This window comes from Exophiala xenobiotica (assembly GCF_000835505.1).
Source record: "Exophiala xenobiotica strain CBS 118157 unplaced genomic scaffold supercont1.1, whole genome shotgun sequence".
NCBI lineage: Eukaryota > Fungi > Ascomycota > Eurotiomycetes > Chaetothyriales > Herpotrichiellaceae > Exophiala > Exophiala xenobiotica.
In genome coordinates, this window is record NW_013562494.1 from 145,170 (window position 1) to 161,361 (window position 16,192).

A 16,192-nucleotide genomic window follows, 5' to 3' on the forward strand; every position below is an offset into this window, starting at 1 on the left:
GCCACTTCAGCCTGCGCAGGGATCAGGCCAGGAAGATGGCGACTCGCTCACTACTCCCAAAGAATCTTTTTTCCGGCTGCGTGTCCCCCAACTGCGACTCCTTTACAGACTCTCGCTCTTCCTAAGATTCAGCGTAACCTCTCTCCCACCCATGTCCTCCTCCAACTCCGCCGATCGATCTGGAATCTGGTCATATGTTCCATTCGGCTCCTCTCCTCGTCGTCGCTCCGTATCCAGCGGCCTCCCATTGAGACATTCCGCCAACGGCAGCGCAGACAATACACCCTGGGATCCCTTTGAGAAATCAGACCGACAGACAAGAGGGAACGGCACAGGCCGTACGTTCAGCCTGGAGACTCTACAAAACGCGTGGATGACTCAAAGTCGACAAGCACGCTTCTACAAAACGGGGGGTGTTTTGACATTAATAGTCCTGTTGTACTGGTTTCTGTCTGGCGGTAGCAGTTATGGCTCGAGTACGAACAACATCTACACTCCTGGCAATTCGCCGACCACGAAGTGCACGAAGCCTCATGATCTTTCCAAACCGCTTGTTCAGTATGCCATCATGATCGATGCAGGAAGCACAGGCAGCAGAATTCACGTGTACAAATTCAACAATTGCGGGCCTACGCCGGAACTCGAAAATGAGGAGTTCAAGATGACGGAGAAGCGACCAGAAGGGTCGGGATTGAGCTCTTATAAGACGGACGCTGAGGGAGCAGCAAAGAGCTTGGATCCGTTGATGCAGGTGGCCATGACTTCGGTGCCGGATGAGTACAAGTCATGCACCCCTGTTGCAGTGAAAGCGACCGCAGGTCTGCGATTGCTCGGGGATGAGATGAGCAAGAAGATCCTGGAGGCCGTCCGCACCCGTCTGGAGACACAATATCCTTTCCCAGTAGTCTCGAAAGATAACGGTGGTGTTGAAATCATGAAAGGAGAGGACGAGGGCGTCTACGCATGGATTACCACAAACTATCTACTAGGCAAGATCGGAGGACCGGATGAAACCCCTACGGCAGCCGTCTTCGACCTTGGTGGCGGATCAACACAGATTGTGTTCCAGCCGACTTTTAAGAACAGTCCGCATGGAGGTATGCCACCTAAAATGGCCGATGGCGACCACAAATACAGCCTCAAGTTCGGCGGTCGTGAATTTGAACTGTATCAACATTCTCATCTCGGCTACGGCCTCATGTCTGCACGAAAAGCTCTGCACGCTTCAGTCCTCGATCACATGCACAAACAGAACCCGAATTCCCGAGAATGGCTGTCAAAGCCCATTCCTAACCCCTGCATTACACCCGGCACCAAGAAAAAGGTCGACGTCACGATGCCGGCGGACCATGAACTAGCAGGCGAGCACAGCGTCATCATGGAGGGACCCGTCGACGCGCTGCCGGCTCAATGTCGCGCGTTGGCCGAAGGCCTCTTGTACAAGGACAAGGAATGCAGCATTGCGCCATGCTCGTTTAACGGCGTGCATCAGCCTTCTCTGGAGAAGACCTTTTCCCGCGAAGACGTGTACATCTTCTCCTATTTCTACGATCGAACGCACGATCTCGGAATGCCCGAGTCCTTCACGCTCAAAGAACTGCACGATCTGACCGAGAAAGTCTGCGGCGGGGAGGAACACTGGGATGCTTTTGCGGGCATCGAAGGTGCTCTGGCCGACCTGCGCGACCGACCGGAATGGTGCCTTGACTTGAACTTTATGAACGCCCTTTTACACACGGGTTATGAGATGCCGATCGATCGAGAAGTCAAGATCGCGAAGAAGATCAAGGGTAATGAACTGGGCTGGTGTCTTGGTGCGAGTTTGCCGTTATTGGAACCCGGCAGTGGTTGGGAGTGTCGGATTAATGAGATTGTTGCATGAGTACCCGTTCCAATGACGGTTTCCTTTCTTGTACATTGTTCGAGCGAGCCGCAAAGCTCTGGGGGGCTTTTTTCAATGTAGTGGCTGGCATCGGGAAGGCTACTGCCAGCATAGGAGTCACGCGACCTACGGATAGACATGATTCTGCGGGCGAAACGAAAAGAGGGCTCACGCTAGAGTACTCCGTAGAGTAAAGGAGTAATTGATACATACCTATACATTGTGCTCTACGATATTCCGCTTCTATATTACCAGGTAACTGCCAGTGTTCACGGGTCTAATATCTACTACCCAAGATTTGCCAGACGCCTTCGCTAACCCTAACCGGGAAGTTGGGCGTTTACCGTAAGTAGTAACTCAGAATGCACCCTTCCCTAGCAACTCATCCCCAACTTCCTTCAGCAACGGCTCGTCCTTGACGGCCAGATTCGAAGATCTCACATCCTTCAGGACTTCGCGCAGGTCCATGGCCCGACACAAGTCCCAGAGCATGTTCTCCGGCGGCGCCGCGTAGAGCAGCATGCCCAGCGCTAGCAGGAGAGCGTGAAAAGCCTCTTTCTCATTACCACTGCCGCTGCCGCTCGTGCCCCCACTACTCATGGATGTGGCCGTTTTCGTACTCGACGGGGCGAGCTGTGAGAAAGTGGTGATGCTCTCGAGCAGAGCGGCAGAAAGATCGTCGCTTGGCGCGGCGGATTCGTAGTCGTCGTGAGAGTCAGCCTCGGTTTGGGCGTTGTGGACACGCGCGTTGTGCACGTACGCCGCGAGATTGTACACCAGCGCGGCGGCCATGGAGCGGGCGTTGAGATGTGGCGACAACAGACACTGCGCGGCGAGGGTTTCGATGGATTCCCTAGGGGGACTGGCGCTGTGGCCACGGAAGAGCTGCTCCTGAAACACGTTGGAAGTGAACAGATTGCATGCCAGTTGCAAGCTGACGGACTGGATGTTGTAGGGTGCAGTTGAGAAGTCCCCTTTGTGGGTGAGGAGGGTCTTGAGAGTTTCATGCTCGCGTTCGTGTTCCGCGGCCAAGAAACTTGATACCCGGGGATCTATGGCCGCACAGCGCACCAGGTCAATGACGGCGAAGTGTGTCTCTGGAGGGAGAGTTGAGAACGAGGAGGTGAGATGCTCGCTGAACGCGTGAAGGTTGGGGAGGGGTGCTTCGGTCATGCCCTTTTCATCGCGGGCTTTGATGTAGGATACGAGATCTTGTACGTAGGAGTGTTGGGAGAAAGATGGTCCGATCTTTGCGAGGAGTTTGTCTAGAGGTGGTGTGCGGGTGTAGGTTATGGGTTTCTGAATGATGCGCTGGAACGTGGGCAGTTTTAATGTCGAGTGCTGATGTTGTGGTGGGCGGGCCATTTGGAGGAGGAGGCGGACGTTGCCTCGTAGTTGTGCTGGGTTGGCGCCGGACCATTCGTCTTGTTTTTGGCCCTTGAGAAATGTGATGAACGTAGGTGTGGCGCGCACTTGGTACCGCTGGGCTACAGCATGGGCTGACGGCGAGGCGGAGATGTCGATTTTGATCAGTTTCGCACCACTTCTGGTACCGGCTTCGGCGGCGAGTTCATCGTATGTCGGATAGACGATTTTACAAGGTGGGCAGGTTGCTGAGGTGAAGAAGATGACGGCGCAGGAGTGGCGGGCTTCGTCGAGGAGACGGTCGAGTTCGGAGAGCGAGGAGATGTAATAGACATGGCCCGGTGTGTCCGGAGGTGGTTCTGCGTTGATCAAGGCCGTCGCATGTATCTGTGGAGTCGTCCCGTTAGCTGTTGGCGCTGTGATTCTGCCATTTGTCATTGGTTTGATGGCTGCTTTTGCGGCTGGTGGACTTCTTGCGACATTGCGACCGGAGACGGCATCTGGCGCCTGTGTCATCGTCCTCATGGATTGATCAATCTGGCCACGCAGCATCTGTCCGATAGGTGTTCGAAGGAACGTCTCGGGTAGACTTCGTATGTCCTCCGGAATGCTTTTCCCGACCAGGAACATGGCCAGATCTTGGCTGAAATTGTTGCAGTTGTGGACAAAAAGGTCGTAAGATTCTGGAGTGTAGATGTCCTCGAGTGAGTCGATATATTCCTCGATCACATCTAGGGGAAGATCTGTCTGCCCCAGAGGGACGATTTGCATAGGTCGGCCATGGTGCGTTGAGCCGGGTACTTTTCTATGAATACCTTGGCCAAAGAAGTATTCCACATTGTTGAGTACGATGGCTGTATGGTATATTGCGTCAATTTGAACTCCGGTCAGAGCGCGGGAGTATTGCCTCGCCAGGCCCTAGAGGCTGTCAGAATGATAGTCGCGTTGACGAGGAGTGGACGGAAGTACCTGAGACAGATCATAGACGTAGAGCTGGACTTCCATCACGGTCATGCAACGTGGGAGGGATGTTTAGGAGAGTCTATCGGATTGTCTAACGAAGTGGAAGGGAAATGGACCGTAGTATGTGAGATGGGAAGAGGCAAGACTTGATGGACATGGTGGACATGGTGGACATGGTGGACATGGGTAGAGACTCGGTGAAGTAGGCACCTAGGTGGTAGGCGGCAAAAGTACGTCAGCCACATTTCGCCTTCATTCGATGTGGCGTCATTTACGGCAACCATCAACCATCAACCAGCAACCATCAACCACTCGTGGCTCAAAAATCCACCTTGCATACAGCCTTGTGTCTACATCTTATGCTGAAAAGTGACAATCATCCGGTCCGTTGCTAGAAGCAAGTAGAAATGGTTTGCAAATACTCCCGTCGTTCAGCGGGATTCCAGACTGACACCGCGTAGGCACCACGCAAGACGCCTGCAAAAGGCAAACCCAACGGGTCTAAGGGGAAAGCTCCAGCTTCAGCGCCAAAACCTCGCCGTTCAAAGCTCGCCAAAGAGAACGAGATCACGGCCGAAGAAGAAACAGAAATCAAGGAAGCGTGGAATCTGTTTCGACTGGACGACGTGGACGGGTACGAAGATGAGAAGGAAGGCGTTATCCGGACGAGCGAGGTGAAGGACGCACTCAGGTAGGGTCTATCCTGAACAAGAACTGCAAATTGGCAGACCTGGCATCGCTAACCCGACATCAGAGCACAAGGCCTTGCTCCGAAGAGTCAAACAGAAATGCAGGACTTCATTGAAACTCTGGATCCTGACTCATCAGGCTACGTGACATACCCACACTTTCTGGCTCTATGTGCCATTCAGATGAAGTCGAAAACAGATGAAGCCAAAGACGAAGAAGTTGAAACAGCATTCAATCTGTTCAGTCCCGGCCAGGGCCTTCCGAACCAAGAGCCAGTGATTCGACTGCAGGAGCTACGGAAAGTGGCAAAGACGCTGAAAGAGGACCTCAGTGACGATGTCTTGAAGGCTATGATATTGGAGGCGAACGGAGGTCAAGGCGTAGGGAAAGGAGTGAACATGGAAGACTTTAGAGCCGTATTGACGAGGGCGGGTGTGTTCCAGTAGAACGCATTGTTTGGGCGTGGATTCGAGGTCTTCAAAAGGACAGTGTTTCCATAGACTAGCATGAGGACTTTACGATGACTGTACAACAAATGTTACCACATGATGTACTCGCAAAGAAAGGATACCTAAGGTATGGACATGGAATGTTTCCACATAAATCAATTCACAAGCCCATCATGAGCTGCGACAGTAGAGATCGGTGGAAGCCTCGCGACCAGATCTTTGTCTGGCCGTGATCGAGACTGGATACTATTCTAGCTTCCCTGTCCACACTGGCTCGCTCTGGGATATGATGAAACGGCCAGCTCTAGCATAGATAGAAGCGATCACAAAAGATTTTGAGGGCGATGTACAATGGAGGATAACGAATACCAGTAGGCTGCCGCAGTCGAAGTTGCTGTGCTGCATTCGGCGCCGGCATGCTCAATAAAGAATATCATAAAAGCAGTAGCCGCCGGTAGGAGTTGCGCAGCCTTTTGCACAATGGCGGGCATTATGGTTGTAGGCATGAAGGAAGATGAACGAAATTAGATTGAGCTCGAAATTTTGTAATGTTTACAATATTTAGTAGGTGGTTTTCGGATTGCCAAGCACACTTTTTCCACTTCTGTAATACTATCTCTATTCTAGCTAATATACTCTAATCGGCGACTAATCACCCACTTGACCTCAACATCTCACCATGCCCATTGTTGTCTACGTATCCAGATATCTATCGCCTGTCCTTCACAGTCGGGCTCTTCGAGGTTTCCGAGCCCATGGATGATTATCTCCTCGATAGATCAAAGCTTCCAACTCGCCTGTATTGACCAGTCCAGGATGTGCCTGTTCAAGACTCGTTATGCCCACGAGTTGCATCGCAGTCGCGAGCTCGGCTTCGAGAACTGTCAAGTGTTAGCCGCTGATTGTTCAACATGTCAACGACAAGACTTACTCTTTATTACGTGCTTGACACCTTCTTCTCCATACGCGAGGGAATAGAAGAACGGCCTTCCCAGGCATACGGCACTCGCACCTAAGCAGATAGCTTTCAGGATGTCGGTACCTCTTTGAATGCCTCCATCAATAAAGACCTCGAGCTTATCAAGGATCTCAGGACAAGTAGCTTGGATTTCCAACAGCACGAGTATGGACGGGGCTGCTGTATCCAAAGCTCTTCCACCGTGGTTCGAGATATATATCCCGGCACAGCCACATTCGAGCGCCTTTCGAGCATCCGACGCGCACTGTATTCCTTTGACGAATGTGGGAAGACCGGTACGTTTCCGGATCCATTCGATATCTGACCACGTCAAATCGGGGTCGACAGATACCAACTCCTCCGGCCTCTGCGCGGAGGTCACCTGGGAAATCTTCTTCGGCTTCTTCTGACGCTGGTTCACCAGGAATTTGGTATAACCCTCGCGCTTCGACATGACCGGAAGATCGGCCGTAACAAGAATGCCTTGCGGCTGTAGCTCGCAGACTTGATCGAGGAGCTTCTCCATTTCCGAACGGTCACTATGCACATACAGCTGAAAGAAGAAAGGATGCCCACGTGGAAAGGCCTCGACAATCTCCTGGACGGAATATGATGACATGGTCGGGATCACCATTGGATTGCCGCATGCATCAAACCCTCTGGCCAGTGCAAGCTCTCCATCTTCGTGCGCAAGCATTGCCGACGAGAACGGACAGTTGAGAATAGGCGATGCCCACTTCCGACCGAACATGCTGGTACTGATGTCGACTCTGCCCACGCCCGTCAGCACTCTGGGTCGGAACCAGATACGTTGATACCAATCCTGGTTTGCAGCTTTCGTCAGGCCATTCTCCGTCGAACCCGAAATGTACGCCCACGATTTAGGCCTGAGCGCCGTCTCTGCGACTTTTTCGAACTCGTAGATGCTGATGATCGCGTCCAGATCGGGTTTCACCACAGGCACATGGTCCTCTGCATCACTGTCGCCCGTTTTGGGCGCACCGGCCTCGACCAGGCCGACCTTCTTGCTCTGACCGAGGTATTTCTCCGCCATGCCTGGGCTGTGGATGCCATTGTAAACTTCGCTTCCGTCCTGCCCGAAATACTCCTCGATCACGTCCCGCCCTCCAGGATGTCTGGCCGCAAAGCCGCTCATGTCCCAGACCACGCCGTTCAGGATGATCCAGGCATCATCGTCTTGATTGTGCTTGCTCACTTCAAGGAGTGAGACACGATTGGCGCTCATACCAGCTGACGACGTGTAGGCCTCAGGAAGCTGGCACGCCGACACCGAATACCTCGAAGTGCTCCTCTTCCGCCTTTTTCACAACCGGCACCCAACGATATCCGCCCGCAGTCGAAGTCACTCAAATGTCATTCCGGCGTTCATAATAATCTTCTTCAAAAGAAAATGATAAGCGGGCGAGATCGATATAGCTGGGGGCCTATCCTATCACGGACATCACCGCTGGTGACCAAGGGTCGTGCGATAGCATTTGTTGAACCACACACCCCACATTAACTTATATCATGGGCGGGAGCTTAGCTCACTGACACTGAATCGCATCATGATTTCTCTCTCTCACACATCAACTTATATGGTAAGCGATTTCGTACTTTCGGCTTTCATACAAGTTTATCTGGAGTGGGCTATATACTATACAAACAGGACAATTTTTTAAAGGGGCATCAGCCACGCCGTGGCCGACTGAAAAATCTTGTTCAACAAACAGGACTTCCTACTTTTGAGGTTCATCCTTGAACTCAGTTTCATCAGGTTCAGCTGATACTGTGCCTGAACCCTGGTGTTTCTCGGGATCGGTCGTAGAATCCTTCGACGTGCTGCCATTGTCATCCTTGATGCTCTTCCACTCCACAAGCAGGGAGGCAAGCAGCATGCAGGCACTCAACGCTGCCGCTAAAATGAAGGCCCGAGTCAGAGCATAACTGTAAGCATTGAGGACGACGCCCAGCTCGCTTGCAGGCACGATGCTGCGGAGGGCGGTGGCACCGGTGTTGATGATCGCTTGGGCGTCAAGGCCTGCGATGCCACGAAGGCTGTCGACAAGCTGGTTGGCAAAGATGTTCTGGCTGACGGCAAGGAAGACGGCGCCACCCAGCATCTGCATAAAGAACATCAAAGCCGTGCCGAGAGGCACGTCCGCGCGCCGCAAGACTTTCTGGGGGACCAGACTAGGGGCCTGCTGCCCGGCGCCGACACCCAAGCCAAAAAGCACCTGATAACCAATCCATTTGCTGGCGCCAGCGCTCGGCTTGAGGGTCGAGAGCATGCCAGCACCAACGGCGCACAACAGGGATGACAACAGCATGGCAGGAACGTAGTAGCCGATTTTCTGGGTAAAGACGGCGGTAGCGATGCCGAAAACCACTAGCGACACGACCAGAGGAATGGTTCGAATGCCCGCCTGCATCGCCGAATGGCCTTGGGCCGCTTGGAACCATATGGCCAGATAGTAGACAATGGTCATTGTGGCTCCGGCAATTAACAACATGACCAGCATGCTGCCGGCGACGGACCGGTTCAAAACGACGCGGGTTGGAGCCATGGCGGTTTCCGGCGTCAGAACCTCGACCACAAGAAACACGACAAATGTGACGGCGAAGGCGACGAGGAGGCCGATGATCCTGGGCGCCGACCAGGGATAGGTAGTTCCGCCCCACTGGAGTGCCAGAACGAGGCAGACCATAGACGGGATAAAGAACAAACATCCGAGGGGATCAAGTCCCTTGAGTTGGTCGAGTAGCGAGAGTTTCTTGCGTGGCGGCGATTCGAGGCGGAGGAACAGGAGTATAGCCGCAATGGCAAAGCCACCGATAGGCAGGTTGATATAGAAGCACCACCTCCAAGTCAAATTGCTAGTATAGGTCAGCACAGTGAGCATATTCCTCCTTCTCCCATTGTCGACTTACCTGTTGTCGGTAAAAGTGCCGCCGAGAAAAGGTCCAATCACTGAAGAGACCCCAAAGGCCATGCCGAAGAATCCTGTGAAGACTGGCCGTTTGCGAAGGGGTACAAGCGGCACCATGATCATGATGCCTCCAGAGAAGATGCCGGCCGCCCCGATACCCGCAATGGCACGTCCAACGATCAACGCAGCGGAGGTGGGAGCAGCGCCACAGATGGCAGAGCCAACCTCGAACATGGCGATGCAAAGGAGAAAGACCCATTTTGTTGGATAGAGCCGATATACGCGGCCAGAAAGCGGATTGAAAATGGCGCATGTCATCATGTACGCGCTTCCGTACCAACCGATGTCTTCGATTGAGTGGAATTCGTTCGTGATGCTTGGGATGGCGGTTGCAATGATCATTCGATCCAGCGCGACGAGAAAGATGGACATGTATACACTGAGGATGACGATCCAGAACTTGAGGGTCTTGGGTTGATAGTTCTTTTCGGCATCTGCATACTCGTCGTCTGGGTCGGAGGGCCGTTGCTGCTGAGGCTCTTCTGGTACTGAATCTGTGGAAGACATTGGGGGAGATTTGGGCGAAGAAGAGACGACGCGAGGCTTACTAGAGATATCTGGCTACTATGAGCCGGCCCAGGGGAGGACGTTGCTTTTATAGCCATCTCGATTTGACGGGGTATCTTATAGAACCACGAGTGTACGCGAACGATGAAGTTGGGAGGTTGAGAGGTTTCTGCCGTCCGGAGTCTGTGAGAGAGGAATACTCCGCAGCTGGGTGCCTCGGGTTTGTAGAATCACCCGAGATTGGCACCTGCGTTGGTGGTGGTAGGCTTGCACGGCTCGCTGTTGGCTCCTGGCGGACCTGTGGACTTACTTACGTAGTATCGAACCAAAGACAGTATCACCTTGAGGTCTTGCTCGGACATGACAAAAGCCCGAACCCTCTGTGAATCCGTGTCACGACATCTCTTCATCTCTCTTTGCATTTGCGGTCCGTTGTAGACCAGAATTCTCATGTCAGCAGTAAGTCGTCCTTCGCTCTCATGTCAACCCCGGAACCGAGGTCTTCAGGCGACGTGCCTTCGGGAACTGCCTCCTCGCAAGCGACCATCACGCCGCAGCGCGTGCTTGCTTGTGTATTATGTCAAAAACGGAAAATTAAATGCGAGTGAGTCTCGCTGGAGCCCCCGTCGGTGTTGCACCGTCTTGGTGATTCCGCAGCATAATCGCAATGCTAACGACAAAACAGCCGCCAATTTCCATGCGCAAATTGTGTCAAGAACAGCGCGCAATGTGTCCAAGCCACATTAAACCCGCGCCAAAGGCGTCGAAGATTTCCCGAACGAGAGCTGTTGGACCGCCTTCGGCGGTATGAAAGCCTTCTCCGTCAGAACAATATCAACTTCGAGCCTATGCACACTTATGCCGCGGATCACACTTCCCGTAGCGAGGACGGCAGAGATGCTGACTTCCCGGACGATGCGCCGTCAGGATCAATTGTTGGGACAGACGGCCCGTCAGCCACGAAGAGTCGCGTTGAGTCTGGCAAAGTATACGAGGCTAGGTAAGGATCTCTCCCAGGTATCTATACCTCGAGACGAACTAATCATCTCCTAGAAACCTCTGGCATGCCATGCATCAAAGGGTACGTTCAGCCTACTGAGAAATCCAAGATCTGACATTAGAGGATACTGTAGTCCGAGGATCCTGAAGACAGACATATTGACGATCACAGCGATGTTGCACATGGTGATATCGACGGTCCTTATCCCCGCCGTCCTGTGCGTGAGGATGTGCTTAAGGAAGCGTGGGCTCATGCGTCGAAAAGCAAAGATAATTTTCTCTTTGGCTCACCCAAGGCAAACGTCGACCTGTCCGCCTTACACCCGCAACAGGCTCAGATCTTCAGGCTTTGGCAGATTTACCTGGACAACGTCGACCCTCTACTCAAAATCACGCATACCCCAACCCTCCAAACGCGCATCATTGACGCTGCCAGCGATGTCACGAATATCAGCCCTACGTTGGAAGCGCTTATGTTTGGGATTTATTGCACCTCTGTTCTGAGTCTCATGGAAGATGAATGTCGCACATTGTTTGCATCACCCAAGGACGATCTTCTACAGAGCTATCAGTTTGGATGCGAGCAAGCTCTATTGAAGTGTGAGGTTTTACGGACCGACGATCGTAACTGTCTAATAGCGTTGTATCTCTACCTGGTACAGATGCCCCTTTGGTGAGGCCAACATAATATTCCGCTGACCGTTCTAGTTATCGCTCAGACCCGGCACCGATCCCCGTTCCGTTTCCTCGATGTTAGGAGTTGCGATGCGCATCGCTCAGCGCTTAGGTATCCACACCGAGACGATGAATGCCAGATGTACTGCTCTCGAGGCTGAGATGCGCCGAAGACTATGGTGGTCGCTGGTTACTTTCGACCATCGCATTTGCGAGCTGGCCGATGGCAAGACCACGATGCTAGATCCTACCTGGAACTGCAAAATTCCTCAAAGTTTGAACGATTTCGATATTCGGCCAGAGATGAAAACTCTGCCACCAAGTCACGAACGGCCCACCGAGGCTCTTTTTGCCGTCATGCGCGGCGAACTTGGAGAATTCATCCGCCACAGTACCTTTCATCTGGACTTCACTAATCCGTCTTTGAAGGCCATTGCCAAGGGTACCCATGACAATCTGGATCTTGAAAATGACGAGCTGAATGCCCTGGAAACGGCTATGGAATCCAAGTACCTCGGACTCTGCAATCCAGAAAACCCGCTTCACTTCATGACGATCTGGACAACGCGAGGTTACTTTGCAAGAAACCGTCTTCTCGAGAACTATTTGGAACAGTCACGGTCGTCAGGCCAGCAGACTGACATGCAGCGAGATGCTGCTGTTTCGTACGCCATGACCATGCTCGAGTGCGATACGATGATTATGACTTCACCTCTTTCCAGGGGCTATGTCTGGTATGTCCACAACTACTTCCCATTCCCTGCGTACGTCTACATCGTCCAAGACCTGAAAAGGCGGCCTGTTCAAGAACACACCGAAAAGGCTTGGGACACGATGAACAACAACTACGACGCCCGCTTCAAGGATGTTGTACAGGGAGACAACCCGCTTTTCAAGATTTTCTCTGGAACTGTCCTCGAGGCCTGGGACGCACGCGAGGCCGCGTCAAGACAACTGAACAAGCCTTTGGACCAACCCCGGATCGTGGCGGACATCAAAAGCAAATTGGCACAACTGGCATCAAATGCTCCAGCCGGTGAAACTGAACAGTCCAGCGGCGTTGCGAACACAAACATTGAAGACCTTTCGTTGCCTATACCGATGGACTTTGCCGGCTATGGCTCAATAGGCGTGCCTGGTTTCGCAGATTGGGCTCCGGGGGGCTATCTTGGCTTGCCCGGACCGGCCACACCGAACTTCAACATGGATCAATCAAGTTGGAACACGATGCCGTGGAACCCGATGTATACTCCAGGCTGGTAAGGCCACAGTGCCATTTCGACTCTCAGATGCCCTACGAACTGCAACAAATGCTACTCCTGATGTAGTAAGAAAGCATCTTCACGTTTCATGGTGAAGCTAACAGCCTGTGGTGACGGAGAAGGTGCATCAGGTTGTTTTCGTAGCAATGCATATCGAAAATAGCATGATCATCTTCATTGGCCCCCAGACGGAACGGCTTACGTTGCTAGAACACTGAACATCTACTACCAACCCGTATTGCTCTCGTCTCACTGGCTGAAACCTGCAAGGTGTCTGTTCAAGTATTGGATATTTGCTCGGAGGTACTGCCGCTCATCCTCTTCTTTGTGACCACCTGACGTGGTGCTAGTGCATCGGCAGCTGAAAGAACGTGCATACTATTTCATTCCGAGCTGGGCTCGATATCCGACCTCCATTGTTTGAGAAAGGCTTTTGTGGCAGCTGCAGCTGTAGCGGCAGCATAGTTTTGCCACTCTTTGTTTTTGTGGCTGTCGGCGTAGTCACAAACAGCCTTGATGACCAGGCTTGGGAAGAAGTCCCAAATGCCAGCGCCTTCCATCTCAAACCCGATAACCCCATGTCTGCGAGCAATTTCGTCTCTATGCGTAGCCGACTTCATCACAGTGTCACCGGACCCTATTCTGCCGATATGGACTGATGGTGCAAAGTGTTGCCTCGGGGGGCCGTTGTCGTTTCGAAGATTCCCTTCACGTCTGATCCGCCTGACGAAGTCGTCCCTCACACACCCAATCTCTTCGCAACTGCCAGCAACGGCATCTTCGCAGATACGAGTCGCTTTTGAGGATGCGCACATTGGACAGTATCCTATTTGGTGGTGTTTATGCAACGCAGAGGACTTAAATAGACAGTCTGCTTCCGCCCCGAGATACCTTGCCTTTCTGGACTTCCGCTGCAGAGTCTCTAGGAAGTGTTCCGTGTCCAATTCGAATCGATCCCGGTGATATTGTGTTTCCAGTTTTGATAGCATGGATCCGACTTCCACAGCTTGTCCTCCCGAGCCGCCTTGAAGGCTGTCCTTGGCGACAAAGTCGCCTGTATGCTGCCTTCCAAAGTCGTATTGTATGAGTGAGCGACTTATGATGACATCTCCCAGGAAGATATCTTCCTTGCTACGTGAGTCATAAGGAACTCCGCCGCAGATGCCCACGACTATTGCAAGCTGGATATGCTCGAAACTTGTGCGAAGACCGTGGACAACGCTAGCGGCGTTGACCTTACCCATGTCCCGCATGTGGACGACGACGATGTTGTGCCGACCTATGCGGCCGGCAGTGTATTCATTAAGATCTTTAGCAGCCTTGCCGCAGAATCCATCATTCTCGTCCAAGTGCGCGTCAAATAATGAGATAACCGCATCTGCCTCGAGGGGAAGAGCACAGACAATTGCAACCTCGAAGCGCAATCCGCCACGAGAACGTTGTTGAGATGCCGAATGGCTAACGTTGTGTTTTTCCAAGATGCCTGCTAGGTCGGACTGCGCATTAGTACTATTAGTGGACACTTGTCGTTTCTCCATTGGCAAACTGCTGGAAGTATGAGCATTGCTTGATGTCGCAAAGGAGCTGATCAAACTTACCTGGAGGTCAGTGACTTTGTCGGTTCGACCGTCCTGAGCTCATCTATCCAGCCAGTGCCACCAAGAAGGTCTTCCAATGGCCGCACAACTTCATCCAGGATCATCCTGCGCCTACCATCGATATCTGTCAATGACTGGCTCACGATGTTTGACGCGGAACCCATGATGAAGAACTGATTGCAGATACAACTTCGGGCAGCGTCCCAGTATCTTCTGTAATCAAAGTCATCACAAGGCTTGGCTTTGGACAAGAATTCTTGCGCAGCTAGCCAATCCGCGTTGACATTATCCTGATGTTTTGCAAACAGTTCTTTGAGGGGCTTTCCAGCGCCAATCTCAACCATCATCAGGCCTAGTGACAAAATCCTCGGAAAGCGATGGATCTGCCCGATACTGGCGGTAGACTCGCTGGGACCATGCTCCGGAGTTCCCCACCGAACGGATAAATATGGTCTATTGATGAATATCAGGGTTTCGCTTTCACTCTCTTGCGGCGGCTCCTGCATAAACTGAATGTCGTCGGCGCTCCAGAGTCTCGACATCCAATCCGAATCGTAAAATTCCCACACAGATCTTGCAATGATGTAGGCGAGAATGACCTTCATCTTATTGGACATGTATCTGACCTGCAGTGTTTCCGAAAGCGACAAGGACTGGTATGGGAGTATCTTCGCTTCCAAAGGTAGGCAGTTCTGAAGCAGCAACAACTGGCTTTTGTGCACTCGTAGGCAGATCTGCGAGCCAGAAGGGCGTTGTAGGTATCTGCAGAACTCGGTTTCCATGATCGCAGTGGTCTTTGGCTCAGAAAGACCCGAGGAATTGTTGGGGGAACAGAGGGGGGTTGATTTCCCTCCTTCCTTTTCACTTGCCTGTGTTCAGAGCAGGAAAGACTCAAATGGTGCGCACCTGACGTACCTGGAGACTTGGATTTTCAAATGCTGCCACCCAAGATGTTCGAGAAGAGGTGTCACTGCTGGTTGTGATGAGAACAGCATATCAAACCAAACAACCCCCGCCTCAAGGTCTCGGCAAGGCCTCAGACGCAAGTTGGACATGTGCTTCTTATACCACCCGACATCATCTGGGTCATTCGCCTCGACCAGGCAGTCGCACTTTGCATACTTCCGGAGGGTCTGATAAAGCTGCTGTTTGACATGCTTCGGATACTCGCTATCATAGAGCGCTTTATCAAGAACCTTTGTGGCAGGGGTCGAATCCGGAATCTGATCCCTTCGCGCCTTGTCCAGGCTACTGGTAAAGCCTTTGATCAGCTGGATGAGTCTTTGGAGCTGCTTATCAGAGGCGTATGCCACCAATCCCCGCTCCACATATCTCAGAGTTTGCTGATCGGATTGCGAAAGGCCTCCAAGCCTTTCAAGAAGAGAAAAGTCTTGGGTGGGCTCTGTTCGTGGCCACTACAAGGGCCCATCAGCACAATAGCCTCATCAGGCTCGGCAAAACTGAACTACGTACGGCGCAAGCTCGTTCGACCGCCACTAGGAGTTTCCTTATCCTGCTCCTGATCTTCTCCTTTTGCAGAGGGGAGTCGTAGGTCTCCAGGTCTTGGGAGAGGACCGCCAGTTCAGCTCCCAGAGTTCCAAAATGGCGGTCCCTCCTTTTGGCACCAATCTCGGTTGCCACCCGTGCCACAGCGAGTAAAGCTTGTGGGGCGAGTTGAAGCAGTTCTGCCTCATCAAGGCTGTTGCTAGCCATGGGGCCCTGGGCTCTGTGCCCGTCCTGTTTTCGACGTGACACCACAGTGTCTGCGTAAGACAAGAAAGGCTGAGCAGCGAGAAACTCAAGGTGATGATCGAGAGAACAAAGTGTGGGACAAGGTTGACATCCAGGCGGGGT

General features: G+C 52.5%; 7 protein-coding genes across 7 annotated transcripts; 3 read left to right on the forward strand and 4 right to left on the reverse strand.

The window, feature by feature from the left end:
• Positions 1-84: 84 nt before the first annotated feature.
• PV05_00064 (uncharacterized protein) lies at positions 85-2,103 on the forward strand. Its single transcript, XM_013464928.1, has one exon. It carries the CDS (start codon positions 152-154, stop codon positions 1,880-1,882), a length of 1,731 nt encoding a protein of 576 aa, XP_013320382.1. The 5' UTR covers positions 85-151; the 3' UTR covers positions 1,883-2,103.
• On the reverse strand, positions 2,085-4,383 carry PV05_00065 (uncharacterized protein). Its single transcript, XM_013464929.1, has 2 exons — positions 4,217-4,383; positions 2,085-4,165 (listed from the first exon to the last, which is right to left on the reverse strand). Exons 1-2 carry the CDS (start codon positions 4,259-4,261, stop codon positions 2,240-2,242), a joined length of 1,971 nt encoding a protein of 656 aa, XP_013320383.1. The 5' UTR covers positions 4,262-4,383; the 3' UTR covers positions 2,085-2,239.
• A 112-nt stretch (positions 4,384-4,495) lies between these two features.
• PV05_00066 (uncharacterized protein) lies at positions 4,496-5,458 on the forward strand. Its single transcript, XM_013464930.1, has 3 exons — positions 4,496-4,620; positions 4,672-4,901; positions 4,965-5,458. Exons 1-3 carry the CDS (start codon positions 4,618-4,620, stop codon positions 5,344-5,346), a joined length of 615 nt encoding a protein of 204 aa, XP_013320384.1. The 5' UTR covers positions 4,496-4,617; the 3' UTR covers positions 5,347-5,458.
• Positions 5,459-5,924: 466 nt separating this feature from the next.
• On the reverse strand, positions 5,925-7,690 carry PV05_00067 (uncharacterized protein). The gene is made up of 2 exons (XM_013464931.1): positions 6,281-7,690; positions 5,925-6,230 (listed from the first exon to the last, which is right to left on the reverse strand). The coding sequence occupies exons 1-2, from the start codon at positions 7,551-7,553 to the stop codon at positions 6,073-6,075; spliced, it is 1,431 nt and encodes a 476-aa protein (XP_013320385.1). The 5' UTR covers positions 7,554-7,690; the 3' UTR covers positions 5,925-6,072.
• A 356-nt stretch (positions 7,691-8,046) lies between these two features.
• PV05_00068 (uncharacterized protein) lies at positions 8,047-9,947 on the reverse strand (the record flags this gene model as incomplete). Its single annotated transcript, XM_013464932.1, has 2 exons — positions 9,239-9,947; positions 8,047-9,184 (listed from the first exon to the last, which is right to left on the reverse strand). The coding sequence occupies exons 1-2, from the start codon at positions 9,802-9,804 to the stop codon at positions 8,047-8,049; spliced, it is 1,704 nt and encodes a 567-aa protein (XP_013320386.1). The 5' UTR covers positions 9,805-9,947.
• A 336-nt stretch (positions 9,948-10,283) lies between these two features.
• Positions 10,284-12,741, forward strand: PV05_00069 (uncharacterized protein; the record flags this gene model as incomplete). Its single annotated transcript, XM_013464933.1, has 5 exons — positions 10,284-10,408; positions 10,490-10,804; positions 10,858-10,885; positions 10,938-11,459; positions 11,512-12,741. The coding sequence occupies 5 exons, from the start codon at positions 10,284-10,286 to the stop codon at positions 12,739-12,741; spliced, it is 2,220 nt and encodes a 739-aa protein (XP_013320387.1).
• Positions 12,742-12,916: 175 nt separating this feature from the next.
• On the reverse strand, positions 12,917-16,051 carry PV05_00070 (uncharacterized protein; the record flags this gene model as incomplete). The annotated part of the gene is made up of 4 exons (XM_013464934.1): positions 12,917-14,285; positions 14,339-15,202; positions 15,254-15,753; positions 15,812-16,051. 4 exons carry the CDS (start codon positions 16,049-16,051, stop codon positions 13,124-13,126), a joined length of 2,766 nt encoding a protein of 921 aa, XP_013320388.1. The 3' UTR covers positions 12,917-13,123.
• Positions 16,052-16,192: the final 141 nt, after the last annotated feature.